Source organism: Lutra lutra, chromosome 3, assembly GCF_902655055.1.
Source record: "Lutra lutra chromosome 3, mLutLut1.2, whole genome shotgun sequence".
In the NCBI taxonomy this organism is placed as follows: Eukaryota; Metazoa; Chordata; class Mammalia; order Carnivora; family Mustelidae; genus Lutra; species Lutra lutra.
Window position 1 is genome coordinate 28,855,165 of NC_062280.1, and position 20,142 is coordinate 28,875,306.

Genomic DNA, 20,142 nt, shown 5'->3' on the forward strand with positions numbered 1-20,142 from the left:
GAGAGCCACCGGCAGAGGTACAGAAGCAAGCAGGCTCTCTGCTATGCAAGGAGCCCTATGTGGGGCTTGATCCCAGGATGCTGGGATTATGACCTGAGCGGAAGGCAGCCACTTAACTGAATGAGACACCCAGGCACCACTAAGAATCTTCTAATAAGCAGATATATATCTTTCTCTTAAATCCAAATAACTTAGTTACCAGTGCAGTTATAAAGTGAAATACCACCCACGACTGAATATACCTAAAAACACAGTATCAAATTCTTTACTTCACCTCAATCATTTGAGGTTTTTCTTTTTTAACTACTTTGAATGAAATGCTACTAAAAAACAAAGTATCCATAGGTCATTTTATAGCCTATCTATTATACATCACCATTACACTTACCTTTTTATATTTACCACTGCCCCTCTGGACTACATTCCAAGATCATACCTTCTTCACAAGTACTCAGCAGTTGTCTTATATATTTATATTCAGTAAGTCTCAAAAAAAAAATTAAACTTTATCTATAGGATCAGCAGTTAAATTTCTGAGCAGCCTTTTTCAGTAAAAGATACTAATTGTAAAAATGTGTACAACTTGTTTTTTTTTTTTTTTTTTTTTTTTTTTAAAGATTTTTTTTTTTATTTATTTATTTGACAGAGAGAAATCACAAGTAAGCAGAGAGGCAGGCAGAGAGAGAGGAGGAAGCAGGCTCCCTGCTGAGGAGAAAGCCCGATGTGGAGCTCGAACCCAGGACCTGGGATCATGACCTGAGCCGAAGGCAGCGGCCCAACCCACTGAGCCACCCAGGCGCCCCACAACTTGTTTTTTTAAAGAAAATGTCTCAACTTTTGGTAGTAGCTTAACGAATACACAGGCAACGAAGGCAGCTCAAAAATGCCTTAGGAGAGATCTTAGTATGTTCATCACTTGGCATGATGGAAAATACACTGTCTAGAATGTGATCACTTTGCCAGTCACAACCTATGGCCTCAGTACAAATCTCCCTAGACCTCACAGTTTATTCATTTGTTGATAAACATAAAAAAAAAAATTTTTTTAAAGAAACATCTGAAAATTAAAACATTTCCAGAGTACTGTCTAACTAAAATGTCATGGGTCTCTGATTCTCATCAATTTTGTTATTTTAAAGTATTCTCTTAGACCATAATGGACAGCCTACCCCCTTAATTCAATATTCTGAAGAAGAGAGCACTTCAAGTTCTTCACAAGGTATATAACCAACACATACCTGTCTAAATTAGTGCTACCAGAGGTGTAGTCCTTGGATCCAGTTCTGCTACCATAAAAGGATGATGACTGTAAAGGTAAAAGCCCTTTAAAAAAAAAAGGAAAAATTTAATTCCTGAATCAACCATTCAAATTCACTTAGTCGTAAAATTATGCATTAGGCCTGTTCATATTTAACTCCTTTTCCCCCTTTTTTCTTCATCAAAGTAATATAGATGCATGTTAAAAGATCAACACTTTGGAAATGTTATTAACAGCAAAGAACACTCTCCTGCCCCAAAACTCTACAAATTATGCTTCTAAATTCTAACCATTTTTTAAAACTTAAGTTTTCCTCATTTCTTTCATATAGATAGATAGTTTCTACTATTTAATTTATTCATTATAGTTATCAGTTACCTCCATTATGAAAAATTAGAATTTCTCATTTACATCACCCAATTCTTGTTCTCTTCTCTCCTTATTCTCTTGTTAGTTTCACTAATTACCTTTGTGACTTTAACACACTTAAAGCTTCTACATTTGGTTCTATGAACCTTATCACATGACCACTTACTTCCTTCTCCTTCCTCTTCCACATCAACTTTTGAAAGACATACCTTAACTTCAACATTATTAAGGCTTATTACATCTTTAAGCATTCTGTTTTCTAATTATAGGTTGATTATAAAAGCTAAAAACCCATAAGTGGAGTTAATGTGATGTATTATTATTTCAGAGGTAAGAATTATATTAGACCCTTCTTTCTGGAGGAGTCGGATCTCACAATCCTATACCACTAAAAGAAGAATGTTCCTAGAGTCCTAATCAAATGAATTCTCTTAAACTCTCAAAATCATGCCATATTTTAGTTTGCTTCAATTTAATTTCCAGCTGACATATAACATTCAAATGAATGCCACATGGATGAGTCTCTAAGGAGTTCAGAGGATCAGAGAGATATGTTAAATGTGGGAAACACTGACATCAATTCGTGGACAGTCTTTTAGTTTTTGTAAAAACAGGGTACAAGGTGAGCTTAACAACTGCTTTAGGCCATAATTCCAAGATCTTCTGGAACTTCTAACATGTAACAACACTGATAAAATTCAGTTTCAGCCCCTTTAACTCCTTGGATTCACTCTATGATCCAGGTACTTTGATAATGAAAGAGTTTAATTTTAGGCAGTTAAATAGGGAAGAAGGTAAAGGTTAGATTCTTTGTCAAAAGAAAAAATATTCCCTTATATTTCTAATACTTTAGCCAAGTACTGGATACAAATTTGGCACCCAATAACTAGTACTGAATCAAGCAGTACTCCTGAATAATGTAGAGAGGTATGTCTCAGTTTAGGTTTTTATTTCTAATCTAAAACAATATATCATATAATAAATGAGGATCTTATATTAAGACCAAATACTTACCTGATGTCCTATTCTCTTCTGACTGTTTCAAACTCAGCTGCTTCTCTCTACTGCTGGTTAAATACTTTCTGGAAGGATCTGTCATAGCCTTGTTGTTCCTACAGTTAATGATTTAATTCAATATATATATATATATATATATATATATACACACACACACACACACACAAACACACACACACACACACAGGTGTATAAAGACATAGTTATCATTTCAGAATATTTACATCTCACATACAGTTAAAAATTTCTTAAGTCGCATTTCCCCCATCTATTATTCCCAAATACCTGAACCTACACAAGTGGAACGGGACCATCAGAGATGTGCTCGTGCTTTGATTAAAAGTGCTAATTTTAGAAGGACCATTGTGCATAAAGCCTGTGGCACATAATGCAGATACTCTACCCAGATTCCCTCTTACCCCATTTTTGTGTCCTCTCTTCCACGCCAATTTAGGTATGTATTTGACAGCGAGTACTTAGGGTTCTTTTTCACAGATTGTCCTCAAGCTACTAGAGATCCTTTGCCTACACTCTGAGAGAATCACAGGTAAGGTCAAAGAGCCCAGCTCACTTGCCTTGGATTAGAAAAAGTTAAAGTGAAAAAAAATTTTTTTTCTAAGGTGAAATTTATATAACAGATTTTCTCTCTGGAATTAGATTAACCTCTTTTTTTTTTAAGATTTTATTTATTTGACACAGAGAGATCACAGTAGGCAAAGAGGCAGGCAGAGAGAGAGGGGGAAGCAGGCTCCCTGCTGAGCAGAGAGCCCGATGTGGGGCTCGATCCCAGAACCCTGAGATTATGACCTGAGCCAAAGGCAGAGGCTTAACCCACTGAGCCACCCAGGCACCCCATAGATCAACCTCTGTTATATAAACCTCTGCTTGATTTTCGTGTGAGAACACACTCAGGCTTAATTCTGACTTGCTTTCCCCACTCCCTTCCTGGTATCCCCTGGGAGTACTTTCTTAATAAAATCTCCATTTCAGGGTCTGCTTCTGGAGAACTTGATCTACAACAGCTGGTTCTAGAAATGGGCCTAGGAAGCACACGTCTATGGAGAATATTTTGGAATTGGACTACTTATTTGGCAATAGCAAAATAAATCTCACTGCTGGCAATAACACCTTTGGGACCTTATAGTTTACAATTACTGTGATTTTTCATCTGTAGTGAATTAGGATGGGATAAATGAGAAGAGAATATGGCTTGTGCAGTATCTCTAGCATTCAAGAAATGTGGTAGATCACACAACGGATCTTATTGGGGTTATAGAAATGTTCTAAAACTGGATTATGGTGACAGTTGCACAACTCAATAAATTTACCCAAAATTACTGAACTGTACATTTTAAACAAGTACATTTTATTTTTAAAATATTAAAATAAATATTAATATTAAATTTTAAAATTTAAAAATACATCCCAAATTATTCCTTTCCTTGACCCTAGATCCCCCATCAAGAAACCCAGTCTAGTCTATATTCCTATCCTTTAATGGGGCTGGCCTTGTGATTTCCTTTCCCCAAAAGACTCCAAAAGACATAACAGTGTGTAAGTCCTGACTGTAAGGCTAAAGGCACCTTGCAATTTACATTCACTCTCTTGGAACCCTGACATTGCTATGTGAATAGCTCTAGGCAAATGCACCACATGATGAAAGACACATGGCCCAATCACCCTCATCACCCAACCAATAGGCCGACAATGGCCAGTCATATCGGTAACGCCATTGTGCACCAACCGGTGACTAGCCAAACCAACAACTGACCATGTGCATGAGAAAATGAGAGAACCCAGCACCAATCAGCCAATTCTGGCCCTGATAAGCAGAACCACTCAAGTCTCCATCAACTCATAGGCAATAATAGTTACTATTTTCTTTTAAAGCTTTTATTTATTTATTTGACAGAGCGAGGGAAACAGCAAGAGAGGGAACATAAGCAGAGGGAGTGGAAGAGGGAGAAGCAGGCCTCCCGCTGAGCAGGGATCCTGGCGCGGGGCTTGATCCCAGGACCCCAGGATCATGACCTAAGCCAAAGGCAGAATCCTAACGACTGAGCCACCCATGCGCCCCAACAGTTACTATTTTAAGTCACTAAGTTTTGGAGTGGTCTGTTATACAGCCACAGATAACTGATATATGTTATATGGAATAATAACCATAAAGACTACATAACTGGTTGGGTGTTGCTATGAGTACTGATCTGCTCTACTATAATGATAGATTCAGTTGAGCCAACTACCAACTTAAAGACAAAATACCATGAAGAATCACTCATCCAACGATAGTTGCAGCCCAGATCTTTAGGATTTGAGAACAAGACCAGGCTGTCTCCAGCAAAGTAAGTACACACTCCTTAACACTACTCCTGGCATAGGACTAAGACCTGAAGAGACTGAATCTGACTATGGGTCGTCAGTCAGAGCGAGGCATCATGAACTGGGTGCTAACATCCCCTAAGAGCCGTAAGACCAGGAAGTTACAAAAGTAATGCAGCATTAATATGGAAGTGATATATCTGGGATGAGTTCTAAGTAAGCAGGAATATGAAACAAGAACTTATAAAACAAGGCTTTATAAGTACTCCCTATAACCAATTGAAAGAGAAGAAAAAGAAAAACTTGGCCTAATTCATGGATACATCATCTTGCTGTCTTGCTAGAGGATAAAAATGAACTGCTGCTGCATTACAGACCCATTGGGGGCTGCCCAAAAAGACAACAGTGAAAGGAAAGCCTCCAGTGTGCAGAATTTGAGAGGTACACTTCATTATCCACTTCGTGTGAGAAAAGAGTGGGCCATGGATTCCTGGATACAGGATGGATAGACAGACAAATCTGCATGGACAGTCAGCGGCCTGCAAGTAGCAAGCCTGAAAGATGAGGGAGAAATGATTATGGAAAAGGTGTATGAACAGCCATATGGAAATGTGTACACTTCATATTAGCCAAAAGGCCGAGAAGCGATTGGAAATGTGTGAGGGTGAGGATCTTTTTCACATACTAATGCTCATCAGAGAACTCCACTAGAAGTGAGTTCTAGACATCGAACAATCAGGTCCTGGTTCCCAGAGGGGGAACTTTTTTTCCACCTGTGGGGACAGTAAGAATCCCATTTAATCTATAGCTATGGCTGCTACTCATTTTGGGCTCCTCATGTTGGTAGAGCATTAGGCAAAGAAAGGAACTGCCATACATCAGAAGTAACTGACTTTGATTATTATAAGGAGGTGCATGGCTGATGGTAGATAACGAGGGCAGGAGGAATACTGAGTAACGGGGACTTACTAGGGAATCTCTTAGTGTTTGTCACATTCAGTTTTAACTACAAATGGGCAATTTCAGCAACTATGGCCGGCACAAGCACATAGTGATCAGGGGCTCATCCCCACAAGGATGAAGATCTTAGTTTTATCACTAGGCAAATCACCAAGACCAGCAGAAGTATTAATGGAGAATGCAGCAAATCTAGAATAAATGGTAGAAGAAAAAGATGATAACATCGGTTACAACCTCAAGGCTATCTATACAAATAAGGACAAAAAGGACTATAGCTCATCCCTCTAATCTTCCCTTTTTAGGATTTTCATGCAGAAATTGGGCAGCATCAATGAGAAGAATCTGCAATAACATGGAATGAACTTAATACTTACGCTCTATCAGAGCCCTTCGGACCCCTTTTTATAGTGTTCACACCTCCAGACTATATGTTTCAACACACCTGCAGTTCTTCTTTAGAGGACTGCCTTTGGGCTACTTAAAATACTTTGCCCAATGGGCAGAGCCACAGAAACAACGACCGTACAGTATGAGAACATTGAAAGCCCCCTTTCTTACTTCAAATTGGAACAGGCTCAGCGCCCCCTGCTGGATCGAGATGAAGCCTACTCTCCCTGAGAGACACCCTCATAGGCTTTCAGCTTCCGTTCCTTCCCTGTCTTACTTTCTTCACTTTGATCTCTCCTATGAGCACTTTCTTAACAAGTCACTTGTACAAGTATATTAATCTAGAGTCTTCTAGGAAACTCAAACTTCAAAAAAATCTAACTGTAATATTGTGAGAAGTGTTATTAGCCCAGAACAAAGATCAGAAATGCAGGGCTCATGGGACAGAATTCTAAGTGGATAAAGTGGGGTGATCCCAAAGTGTGGTGAATGTGGTGAACTGGCAGGGAACACACTATTACAATTACCTTTTGGTGCATCTGTCCCATGAAACCTAGAAAGCTAAAACACTTCACTTCCTAGTTATTGTTCAAGATGTGAAGTAAGAGAAGATATGTGTTCAAGATGTGAATTAAGATAATTACATATAACTGAGTAATAGCTGGAAAGTGGAAGTAAGGCAAAGGTCATGTGTTCTCTCTGTGATGGCAAAAATCATTTTGGAGGTGTCTGATTTCTCCTTAAAGATTTCTCATCTTGGTAGTGGAAGCATGGCTCCAAGATGACAGTTTCCGACTCAGCTATTCACTTTTTTTTTTTTTTAAGATTTTATTTACTTATTTGACAGAGAGAGATCACAAGTAGACAGAGAGGCAGGCAGAGAGAGAGAGAGGGAAGCAGGCTTCCCGCTGAGCAGAGAGCCCGATGTGGGACTCGATCCCAGGACCCTGAGATCATGACCTGAGCCGAAGGCAGCGGCTTAACCCACTGAGCCACCCAGGCGCCCCTCAGCTATTCACTTTGATGACAACCAGCAGCATCTTTGGTGACCTGATCTGGGGCACAGCTCTCAAAATCATTCTGAAAGTTTAACACACGGGCTATCTTTTCAGCTTTCCTAATGATTCTGTAAATCACTTCATAGTCTCTAAAGGCAAACACCTTTGTGTGTAAACTAGATAACTGAATTTTGTTTCCTACAACTAGACCCTGAATCCACAAATGCTGTTACTAGAAGAGGGTGCTGCCATAACAAGCCTGAACTACATAGCACTAGCCACAGTAGGAAGGTGGAGAGTAAGGACATAGATATTACATACTGGAAAGCAATGAGGACTGTTACATTGCACCAAAATATTTATAAAACTGTTATCTGTAAGGGCCCCTGGGTGGCTCAGTCGGTTAAGTATCTTACTCTTGGTTTCAACTCAGGTCATGATCTCAGGGTTGTGAGATCAAGGCCTATATCAGGCTCTGCACTCAGCGGGGAGTCTGTTTGAGAGTCTCTCTCCCCTCTTCCTCTGCCCCTCCCAGAACTCACATACGCGCATGCATGCACACTCTAATAAATACTTTTTTTCACTTCTTAAAATTTTTATTTTTATTATTTATTTATTTTTATTTCTTTTCAGCGTAACAGTATTCATTGTTTTTGAACCACACCCAGTGCTCCATGCAATATGTGCCCTCCCTAATATCCTCTAATAAATATTTTTAAAAAACCAAAACAACCCTGCTATCTGCAGTCCTGAGAAGCAGACTGCATACTTACTGAACCTATAGCTCTAAAAGTGAACCAATAAGAGCACTGGTCTGTGGTTTCAACAAGGTCCTTTTCAAGACAGATAAATTCGGGTAAGGGCTAGCCACCTTATATTCAAGGACTGTAAGGCCCAGAATTGAAACTGTCTGGTAATTTGAGACCATATGGGATCAAAAAAATCCAATTGCTTCTGATTCTCAAACTGAGGCAATGACAGGAGGTAACTGAGGAAGTAGTTTGTGGGGAAAAAAAAACCAACAACTCGATGTTAATATTAAGGGAAACACGCTAAGGGTATACAGCAACATTCTATATTGTCTTCACATGTTTTCTGTAAAACTAAAATTATTTCAAAACTTAAGACTTTATTAAAACAAAAAATCCAAACAACAAAAATTTTGGCCCCAATTCTTTCTCAAGCCTATAAAATCCTGTTTGCTCTACCTTTAAAGAAACTTCTAGCTTTCCAGAACTCCTAGATTTCTGGATACTTCCAAACTCCCAGAACTATATCAGCATGAAGCAGGCTACAAAAGCTGCAAGGCCCCAAGGAAGAACAGTCTTCAAGATCCACTTCAGCTCTGGCCTTGAAAGATAACAGACAAAGGAAATCTACCAGAAGACAAAGTTAGGAGTCAAATGAAGTACAATGAGGAAGGGAGTTTCTCCCAGAGGATAGAACAGAGACTGCTATAAGGACTAATCAAGAACTTACTCTGCTACTTTCACTGTCTTCACAACCTCTGCCTACCAAGATTTTATTGCTGCTACAAAACAGCAATTCAAGTTTCCTATTCTTGTCTTTTCTAAATGGAAACTTTTACTGTGGTTATCCTACGCCTATGGCAGCAATGTATAATGATATATGTATGGAGATGGGAGTGGGGAATACAGATGAACATGGCTTTTAGGGTTTTTTTAGGTAACAGACCATAAGGCACATCATTGAAGGCACATTTAGACCTCTGGAGAGAACTGCACATCACCCAGAGATCCTGACTCTGAACTGGATACAGTGACTAACCCTATGGGAAGAACAATTAACAGATCTATTTCTATGGCCACAGGGGTAAACTACAGCAGACTGTCAGTTGTTCCCAAATAACAACTGTACCGTTCTGCCATAACAGAATTTGGGTTAGGCTAGGTATATTTTCCAGAGTTTCTCTTAATTTGATATAACCATATGACCAAATTCTGGCCAATGTGCACTGAAGTGGTGTGTAAAAAATTTCCAGCATAAAGGAAAGCAGTATGCCCTGCCTTTGTTTCTTTCCCCGTTCCCACCAACAGGCATGCAGAAATCAAAGTGGATGCTGAAGCAGCTATCTTGGTTCACAAAGTGGACGTTAGTTATTAAGAATTATAAATCAGTAAGATAGAAGGAATCTGAGTCCATGGTGACTATAGTTTCAGATGTCACACCAGTCCTATCACCTACTCAGTTTTACATCTGTTATAGAAGCAGAACAAAAATTCCCATAAATACATAAAGTTTCCTTAACTTTTTCCCAACTTCCTTCTGGTGACCTTTAACCTACAATACCAGTTCTTTGACTATCAACGGATTTTTGTTATGGTACTAATTGACCATTTGCAATGATGTGCATGGAGCCAGAGAGTATTATGCTAAGCAAAATAAGTCAGTCAGAGAGATAAATACCATATGATTTTACTCATATGTGTAATTCAAGAAATGATCTAGAGAACAATGAGAGGAAAATCAAAAAACAGGCTACAGTCTCTTAACTATAGAGAACAAACTGATAGTTACAAGAGGAGAGGTGGGTGGGAAGATGGGTTAAAAAGGGGTTGGGGATTGGGGCACCTGGGTGGCTCAGTGGGTTAAAGCCTCTGCCTTTGGCTCAGGTCATGATCCCAGGGTCCTGGGATTGAGCCCCGCATCGGGCTCTCTGCTCAGCAGGGAGCCTGCTTCCTCCTCTCTCTCTGCCTGCCTCTCTGCCTACTTGTGATCTCTGTCTGTCAAATAAATAAATAAAATCTTTAAAAAAAAAAAGGGGGGGGTTGGGGATTAAGGAGAACATGTGTTGAGTAGTGAGTGTTGTATGTAAGTGCTGAATCACTAAATTGTACACGTAAGTATCACACTGTATGTTGACTGAAAATTAAATAAAAACTTAAAAAAAAAAAAAAAGGTATTAACTGAGGTATTTCATAACAGTGTAATAAATATTCTCCCCCAAACAGTTAAAACCAAACCAAACCAAACCCTCTCATGATGAGGAAGAGACCAGTTGGTGACTGTCCTGCTGTGGGTTTATCCTCTTTTGTTCAACCAGAAAATAACTCTAAAAGATTGGTGTTCCTCGCCTAGAACCCATGTCTGGTTTACAGCACACCCCCCGCCGCTTTTTTTTTTTTTTAAGAGAGGAAGCTCATGTGCCGGGAGTGGGGGTGTGGGGATGGTGTGGGAAGGAGAGAGAACCTTAAGCAGGCTTCACACCCAGTATGGAGCCCGACATGGGGCTCAATTTCACAACCCTGAGATCATGACCTGAGCTGAAATCACGAGTTGGATCCTTAACTGACTGAGCCACCCAAGCACCCCGGGTTCACATCCTTTTACTCCTAGGCTAACTTTTCATGGGTTGGGGGGATCGCAAAGGGAAGGAAAGAATTCACAACAGAAGAGCAGCCAACGAGAAACATCTGTTTCAGGGGCACCTGGGTGGCTCAGTCGGTTAAGCATCTGACTCTTGGTTTAAGCTCAGGTCATGACTTTAGGGTCATGAAACAGGGCCCCACATGGGGCTCTCTGCCCAGTGGAGAATCTGCTCCCCCACCCCTTTTGCCCTCCCCTCATTCATGTACATTCTCTCAAATAAAGAAACCTTTAAAAGATTTTTAAAAAATTAAAAAAAAAAATCTGCTTAGAGTTCTTTAATTCTATTCTTCCTCTGAGTATTGCAGATTAAAAAAAGCTAGGATGGCAGAAGGGCAATGGAATAAGCAGAGCAACAGCAACGGCCAAACACTCTATGAAGCCTGTAATCTACCATCACCAAAATACTTTAAATTCTTTTTTTAAAATTTTATTTATTTGAGAGAGAGAGAGAGTAAGCAAGCATGAGGCGGGTGGAGGGGCAGAAGGAGATGGAGAAGCAGCAGACTCCCTGGTGAGCAGGGAGGCCAATGCAGGGCTCCATCCCAGGACCCCAAAATCATGACCCGAGCTAAAGGCAGACCCCTTAAGCAACTGAGTCCCCAAGGTGCCCCAAAATACTTTAAATTCTATTCTATCTTTAGAATTCTCATAAACTGAACCCCTCTCCCCACCGCCAATTTTCCATAGTGAGTGTACTTTCCAATATAAGAAACACTGTGCCATAGGGTTTTTGTTTTGTTTTTTTGTTTGTTTTGTTTTGTTTTGTTTTTTAAGGATTTTATTTTATTTATTTGAGAGAGAGAAAGAGCACAGTACAGGGAGGGGCCGGAGGGCAGACAGGGAGAGGGAGAAGCAGACTCCCTGCTGAGCAAGGACACTGACTCAGGGTTCGAATCTCAGGACCCTGAAATCATGACCTGAGGTAAAGGCAGATACTTAATGGATTGAGCCACCCAGGCACCCCTAGTGCCATAGGGGTTCTTAAAGCAACTTACGATGATGAATCATTTTCCTTAGGGTAATCTTCATTCAGTTCTGAGCCAGATAACATTCTTTTCCTCTTTTCAGTCCTGTAGAGGACAAAGAAAAAGTTATTTTAAAAAGTCATAATTCATACCATTAAAAAGTATAAACCAACATACTCAAGGACAGGAACTGTGATTACTGCTGCTTAGTTCTCTAAACCATATTTTGATTAATATACCATACATCTGGGGCACTTGGGTGGCTCAGATGGTTAAGCGTCTGCCTTCAGCTCAGGTCATGATCTCGAGCCCCTTGTCAGGCTCCCAGCAGAACAGAGAGTTTGCTTTGCTGCTTCTCCCTCTCCCTCTGCCTCTCCCCAACTTGTGCATTCTCTCTCTCTTTCTCAAATGAATAAATAAAATCTTTAAAAGATATATACTGTATATCTGCATGCTCAGTATTTGTCACTAACATAAATCATAAAAAACCCATTACTAATTACCTACTAAAAATATATATTTTTAATAAGATGTTTAGTTTCTTCTAACATATTTTATGAACTAGACAATCTCCTTTTTCTCAAAGTATCTGCCTTTCTAAAAGGTCTAAAAGACATTTATAAATAGCCACAGCTAATGACTAAGAAAAAGAAAGTAAGTCTTCCATACCTATTTTCTAATAACCCTGATCTAAGAGGGGTTGATGTAGATGTCAAAGAGGGAATTGTCCGGGTGACAGTTATTCCACTTCCTGTCGCAGTCTTAATTGATCCTCTACCTGGATTACCAAGAACTTTTCGAAATGGAATATCATCTTTAGTTTCCAAACTTCCTCTTTTTGAAGATGCCTGTAAGAGTAAAGTTTAACATAGCTAAATATTCAAATTAATTGGCATGCTTTTAGATCACTGATTCTCATGTGGACTCAATTTTAAAAAATAAAACTGAAAACCCATCTCCAGACATTCTAGCCTAATTGGCCTGGGGTGAAGCCCATTCATAAGTAGTTTTTTTTTTAAAGCATTCTCACTGATTATAATGTACAATCTGTATCAGAAATTGAACTTGACACAAATTTTCTTCTGGCATGCCTATAAATTTAAAATTTTCACAATATGACTAGAGGCAGAAAGGAATTTGCTTTAAATACCTGACTTCTTAAGAAAAGACTCAGATACCCACTATGTGATTCTAGTGATGAGGATGAAAACCAATCTTCAGAGAAAAAAAAAAATCCAATTATGCTTTTGATAAAGTAACATAGTGTAGGAAAAAGGAGCAACGAAAACATTTGGTTGCCACAACTTAAATGCAAAGTTATAAATACCTCATATAACTTTTGATGGGGAGAATGAATGTAAGAGAGAGTCCCCTGGCAGATAATGAATCAAAGAATCTACCTTAAAGACACAGCAAGAATATTCAGAGTGAATACAACAATTTAAACATATTAGTTGGGAAATAGTGCTTTTGACCAGCATTCTGCCAGTAAATTTCATAACTAGATTAAAAGCTATGTGATTTGTATATGGAATAAATTTCCAATTTCTTTCTTTCTACAGAATTACATATATTAGCATAGAAAAGAAAAAATCTTGGAGATCACCTGAATGAACAGTTTTAAAAAGTTAGAATTTATTTTCAAATGGGTGATACAGTCTCAAGATTCAAAAATCAAAATACTATTATCAAAGCCATTTCCTGGGAGTCTCATTTTTATCTACTGCCATATATTCAATTCTTTCCCATTTTCTTGTCCCTTGTAAGTATTCTTCTTTATGCAAATGTAAAGCAATTTTATCCTTTTTGTTATACATGCGGTAGAATACTGTATGTATGCTGTTTTGCATTTTTTAACCTTTTTGACCATGAGCTCTACTTAGTAGAAATATTTTACATCACAACTACTATAAGTACATATAAATAACCAAAAGTTTCAGAAATCAATACTTACCCTTACTATGTACAATACCTCCTCAATTGATTTTCTATTCTGTTCCTTTTTTATTTAATCCCAGTTATGACCCATAATATTGACTTTACAATCCCACTGATAAAAATCATTACTTGTGAGCGTGTAAGTATTTGCTGGTCATATATGATAACATCTATACGTTTAAATATTCTAACAGTTCAAATTTCTACCCATAGATGAATCTCAAAGTAATTACAATGAGTGAAAAACCTAGACAAAAAAAATTACACAATGATTACATTTATACGAAACTCTAGAAAATGCAAACTAATCTGTAACGACAGAAAGCAAACCAGTTGTGGTTTAGGGATGGGGCCAGAGAGAAAGCAGGAAGGAAGAATTACAAAGAGGGAGGAGAAAACTTTTAAGGGGTATGGTTCTGTTCTCTTGGTTGATTTTATGGTGATGATTTTACAGGTATACACATAAGTCAAAATGTATCAAATTGTACACTTCAAGTATGTGCAATTTAGAGCATGTCAATTATACCTCAATTAAAATGTAAAAAAAAAAACCCACAACATATTTAAAAAACTAACAAAAATAAAATCTTATTCATTGCATAGCAAATGAACTAAGTAATCACCTCTCTGCACATCCAAATAGAACTCATCAGTTTACTTATAGGATGGTTTCCAGTTTTTCTTAGTTTATGCCCGGTTTCTCTACAGAATAAATTTTCAAAGACATAGGTCTGCTAAATTGCAATAATACAAAGGAAGTCTTATGACTGTCTGAATATTTATCAAAGAGAAACTATTTAAAAAACAAACAGAAGACCTCAATAAAACACCCTGATATCACACAGTATAGGGGTAAAGTTCATAATGCACAACAGACCCAAAGGACATCACAGAAATAATAGTAGCAAACATTTATAGCATTGTTAGTATATGGTACTGTAGGCTAATAAGCACTTTTACATGCATTATCTCACAGCAACCCTTAAAATATTACTGCTGCCCCAATTTTACAGATGGAGAGTAAGGCCAGGATACTTAAGGAACTTCTTCAAAGACCCACAACTACTAAGTATCAGCACCAAATTTCCAACCCACATCTAACTCCAAAACTATGCTTTTTAAAAACTACACTTTACTGTGGTTCATAATGACCATGAGACACAGAGCATAAATTATACGTTCAGTAAAACTACATGTAAGAAGGATAGGATGCGATAAATTTTGAAAAGATGTTCATAATAGAGGCACCTGGATGGCTCAGTCGTTAAGCATCTGCCTTCGGCTCAGGTCATGATCCCAGGGTCCTGGGATCAAGCCCCACAGTAGGCTCCCTGCTTGGTGGGAAGCCTACTTCTCCCTCTCCCACTCCCAATGCTTGTAATCCCTCTCTCACTTTCTCTTTCTCTCTCTCTCAAATAAAATCTTTAAAAAAAAAAAAAAAAGATGATCATAATAACAGTTGATTATAACTTTTATTTTTTTTTAAAGATTTTATTTATTTATTTGACAGAGATTATAAGTAGGCAGAGAGGCAGGCAGAGAGAGAGGAGGAAGCAGGCTCCCTGCTGAGCAGAGAGCCGGATTCGGGGCTCGATCCCAGGACCCTGGAATCACGACTCGAGCCAAAGGCAGAGGCTTTAATCCATTGAACCCCCAGGCACCCCAATTATAACTTTCCCTAAAAGCTAGAAAGATTCAAATGAACATACCTGATTGTCTGAGTAAGAAAGCTGCCTGTTGGTTTCCTTCTGTGACGTCCTGCTGCCCAGAATAGCTCCAAAACTACCAGACCCCTGAGAAGGTTTCATGGCTGGTAGGGGGGAAATAAATAAATAATCCCACATCATTTACTTTAATAAAGAGATTAATCATCATTATAGAATACTGAAAAAACAGAAGCATAAAAAATGAAAGTGCTTAACAACCAATTCTTTCTCAAAGTATATCTGATATAAACAGTAATTAAAATTCAGAGCTAGATTCTCAAGCAAAAAATGAAATAACATGCACAAATTTGGGAAGATGTAACAGAAAAATAAAATTTTAAGTGCAAAATGAAAATGCTAGAAATTCTCCTATATAAATACCTGGTAATTAACACTACAGAAAATTCAGTGACTATGTGTTTATGGCATGAACACTGACAACAGATACCAAGGAACCATGTAACACATGAGTTGGTACTAAATGGCAAGCAACCATAATTTTTTTTTAATTTTACAAGGAAAAGTAGTGTATCAAATACATATTAAATACAAGCAAAGTAGCACTGCTACCTCTTCATTTTCTAGTATTTTTATTATATTTAAGTTAAAAAACTCAATTAAAAGTCTGTCAACTCTAAAATATTAGTAATAAAGTTCTGCTAGAGAGCTGGAGACTAACAGTAATAGTGGAAAACTCATTTGAAGCACTAAATTCTTTCTTTCTTTCTTTTTTTTTTTTTGTTAAGGATTTATTTATCTGACAGAGAGAAAGAAAGCAGAAACAGGGGGAATAGGGGAGAGAGACGGAGGCTCCCCACTGAGCAGGGAGCCCAATGCAGGACATGATCCAGACCCTGCGATCAGGACCTGAGCGGAAGGCAGATGCTTAACCATCTGAGCCAGTCAGATGCCCAGTACTCCATTATTTCTTAAGAAAAGGTCTATTAAAGGGCACCCAGGTGGCTCAGTCATCAAGTATTAGTATTATATTGGATAGTAGGGGAGAGGGTATCCTTGCCTTGTTCCTTATCTTAAAGGAAAATCTTTCAGTTTTTCACTGTTGAGTATGTTAGCTGTGGGCTTTTCATATACGGCATTTATTAGGTTAAGGTAGTTTCCTTCTTTTCCTGGTTGGTTGAGTGTTTTTATCATGAGAGGGTTTTGAGGGGTACCTGGGTGGCTCGGTTGGTTAAGCCTCTGCCTTCGGCTCAGGTCATAATCTCAGAGTCCTGGGATCAAGCCCTGCATCAGGCTCTCTGCTCAGCAGGGAGCCTGCTTCTTCCTCTCTCTCTCTGTCTACTTGTGATCTCTCTCTCTGTCAAGTAAGTGAGTAAAATCTTTAAAAAAAAAAAAAGGGTTTTGAATTTTATCAAATACTTTTTCTGCATGAAAAGAATCACATGGCTTTTGTCCTTCATTCACTCATCTGGTACATCACATTGATTTTTCATATCTCGGACCATTCTTGCATTCCAGAAATAAATCCCACTTAGAGAGAGAGAGTATGCATACGGGGGCAGAGGGACAAGCAGACTCCTTGCTGAATTCGGAGCCTGATGTGAGAGGGAGACTTAATCCCATGACACTGAGATCATGACTTGAGCCAAAACCAAGAGTGGGATACTTAACTGAACTGAGCCACACAGGTGCCCCAGTATATAATCCTTTTCATATACTGTTGAATTCATGGCTAGTGTTTTGTTGGAGATTTTGTGTCAATATTCATCAGTGATACTGATCTACCAACTAGTAATATTCTTTTGTAACTGTTAATGGCAAACCCTGGGAAGATCAGTGCTCACCCGCATGAAGTCTGTTTTGATGGACTGCATCTAGAAACAACCTCATTTCCTCTGCATCCTTACTTGGTACTTTGTCAATAGACAAGAAGCTGTTATCCTGTAGAGTTAACATTAGGCGGCTTTGTTTCGCTCCACTCGGTCGAAGCACCACATTTTTAATGTTATGACTTAGCTAATCAACAGAAAAGGAAAACTGTTATTGTAAAAAATGTACAGGAACAAAGTATAGTAAGTTGTATAAGCCATACTAAATTTTATATTTTCTAAATTACATTTCTTAGTCTTTCCTGTATTAATTTAGGGTTTTTCCTCCAACCAGGAAGAGTTCCCATTTCTTGATACACTTAAAGATTTCATGTTTAGGAAAGGCAAACACCTACTATTAAAACTTATTTTACAAAGTAACCCTAGCACTATTGATTTTATGGTAGGGAATTGGGTATTTTCAGCCATAGTTGCAAAACTAAAAAATTAGTGAGTTAACAATTTACAGAGCCTAGATGGTTACACTAGCACTAGTTTAGAAAGCCATATTGTGTTAGAGGCTTTTTCTTTCTTCCCCCTTTAAAAAACAAAACAAAACAAAAAACACAACACCTGTAAAATATCTGGCAATTGGTGTAGGTAGCTGTAATTTAAAAGGATTTATTAATCCAAACTATAACCTGCAAAAGAATTCCACCTCTCAAAAACAAATCAAAACAAACCTTTATCAATGCGAAAAGACATCTTCTTCTATCATCTATCTATATATACGTATGTATTTTTTTTAAAAAGACTATATTTAAGTAATCTCTATACCCAATATGGGACTCAAACTTACAACCTTGAGATCAAGAGTCTCATGCTTTACCCACTGAGCCAGCCAGGCGCCCCTATCTTTCTTTCTTTTTTAATCGTGTAAGCAGGCTCATTTAACTTTCATTCAATCATGAAGATCATGAGCACTCTGAACTCTTAGCTCACTTCTTCCATTCCCTACAACTGGCTCGATAATTTGTCCTATACTCTCCCAGATTCTGGCTATGTGCTATGAAGTAATAACTTTCATTTTCTTTTGGCTGAAATTTCTCCAAGACCAAATTAAATCTTGCAGTTTACTACCTAAATAATTCTTGCCAACTAGGCATCTTTATTCTCTAATGTTCTCCCTCAGCAGGCATATACAAAGGTTTCAAAAGCTGCCTTTTGCTGAAGACATACCTCTTGAATAGCATAAAGAAATAAGTAATAGTATTTTATATTTTTTAAACTGGAACTGATCTTTGTCAATTTTTAGGTAAGAATGAAAATTTTATCAGACTTAATTTATATTAAAATTTCAAATGATATATACATATTCAAAGTGGGTCTTAAATTCATGTCCTTCAGTAAAAATTCTATCATAAAGCACAATAGTCTCAATAGCTTTAACTCTGAAATACTTAAACAAGAAATTTAACATACGAAAGGAAAAGATCACATAAAACAACTATTTCAGATCAATATACCACTTTTTAAAAATGAAAGATATATAAGGGAAAAAGTTTATGAACAAACAAGATGAGAGAATAATCCTGAATTTGAAGTCTTCAACAACTGAAAGTCCTATGAAGCCTAGTTTTATTAACTACCATATGGTGAGGCCTTCCATCTTTTCTCTAAGTCCAGACCTCTCTGCTGGAGTTCCAGTGCTATTTACCTAACGCCTACTAGATACCAACATCTGAATGCCTGACACCTCAAACAATTCATTTCTCTTAATCCTCCTACCCCAATTCTTTCCCTCTGCTCCCTACCAAGACATGAAAGGCATGGCCATCCATTCAGAAATTTGGGAATATTCCCAGTCTTTTCTTTCTCACTCCCTAAATCTAATGAGTCAAGTCATCTTGAAATCTCTTCAAATCCATTCTTTCCTCCTCCTGTTTCTTCCTGCTGTCTTATCCTTTAATCAGGACTTTTATTCCTCATGGGAACTCCCACAATAACCTCCTATATGTCCCTATTCTTCCACTATCTCTTGAAATGGTCATCTGCCTAGCCTCTAAATGAAAGTGAACTTGAGATTCTTGACTCCTTAGAAGCTAAGATCCTCTTATTATGACTAGTAAGATACTTCAAGATCTGGTTCAAATCTAGCTCTTCAGCCTCTACTTCTGCCATACACTCCCCACTGTCCATTTATTTTAAAATAATTTTCTGGTTCCCTAAGGGTTGATACACACTTGCATGTGTTTATCCATGGATAGAAATCATCTCTGCCCTACCTCCACTATTTGGCAAACTCCTATTTATCCTCTAAATGCTCAGGCACAAACCATTCTCTTCTTTGCATTACTTCAGTGTCTCTGAAATATTTTTACATCTGAAAATCCTTCTGATTACGCCTAAGTTTGAGAAGAAAAGCATCTCGTTCAGCTCCGTATTCTTAGCCCTTAGTACACTACCCACCACAGTAATCTGTAGGCGGTTAGCAAAATAAATGCTGAACGGAAACTGATCTAGAACTGCGATGAGGCTGGAATCACAGGCAGAATCCTCACGCTCCTAAAGAACTGTTTGCTTAAATATTTAAATATTTACTGACTGCTACTTTGGGCTAAGGACTGAGAAACCGAATCTCTATTTGAAAAGGAATCTTTCTTTCACTGAGATGACCAAATAGTAGATACATGTATGTGGCAGAAACTATTGTTTCTACTTCCCATGTCACCACCTCCAATCTATTTAAGAGTATCTTTGATACACAAAATCCTAAGCAATTTATTTTCACAGTTCAAATGTAAAGAGAAATGGAAATTTTACCCTAGCTCTAGGGTTCTCAAGCATAAAATTTCATAAATTGTTATTCAACAAAGTACTTCAGTTTAGAATGAATATTATACTTTTGTAGTATCAAATTAACAAATACGGAATTTTAAAGTGCAGAAAAATGATAACTGCTTTCCTTAAATCATATCAAGATGAGTAGCTCTTAGCTATAGAGAATAAACAGTATAGAAGTAAAAATAAAATTAACTATTTTCTGCAGTGATAAAACTATGAAAT

General features: G+C 37.9%; 1 protein-coding gene across 4 annotated transcripts in view; it reads right to left on the reverse strand.

Moving 5' to 3' along the window:
* USP37 (ubiquitin specific peptidase 37) overlaps positions 1-20,142 on the reverse strand; it is an 86,350-nt gene that overhangs the window by 55,621 nt on the left and 10,587 nt on the right. For all 4 annotated transcript variants that reach the window (XM_047721037.1, XM_047721036.1, XM_047721035.1 and 1 more), the window contains 6 exons: positions 17,113-17,284; positions 15,314-15,414; positions 12,336-12,514; positions 11,697-11,771; positions 2,642-2,739; positions 1,239-1,323 (listed from right to left, as the gene is read on the reverse strand). In XM_047721037.1, the coding sequence (XP_047576993.1) occupies positions 1,239-1,323; positions 2,642-2,739; positions 11,697-11,771; positions 12,336-12,514; positions 15,314-15,414; positions 17,113-17,284 (710 nt within the window). The remainder of the gene's footprint in view (positions 1-1,238; positions 1,324-2,641; positions 2,740-11,696; positions 11,772-12,335; positions 12,515-15,313; positions 15,415-17,112; positions 17,285-20,142) is intronic.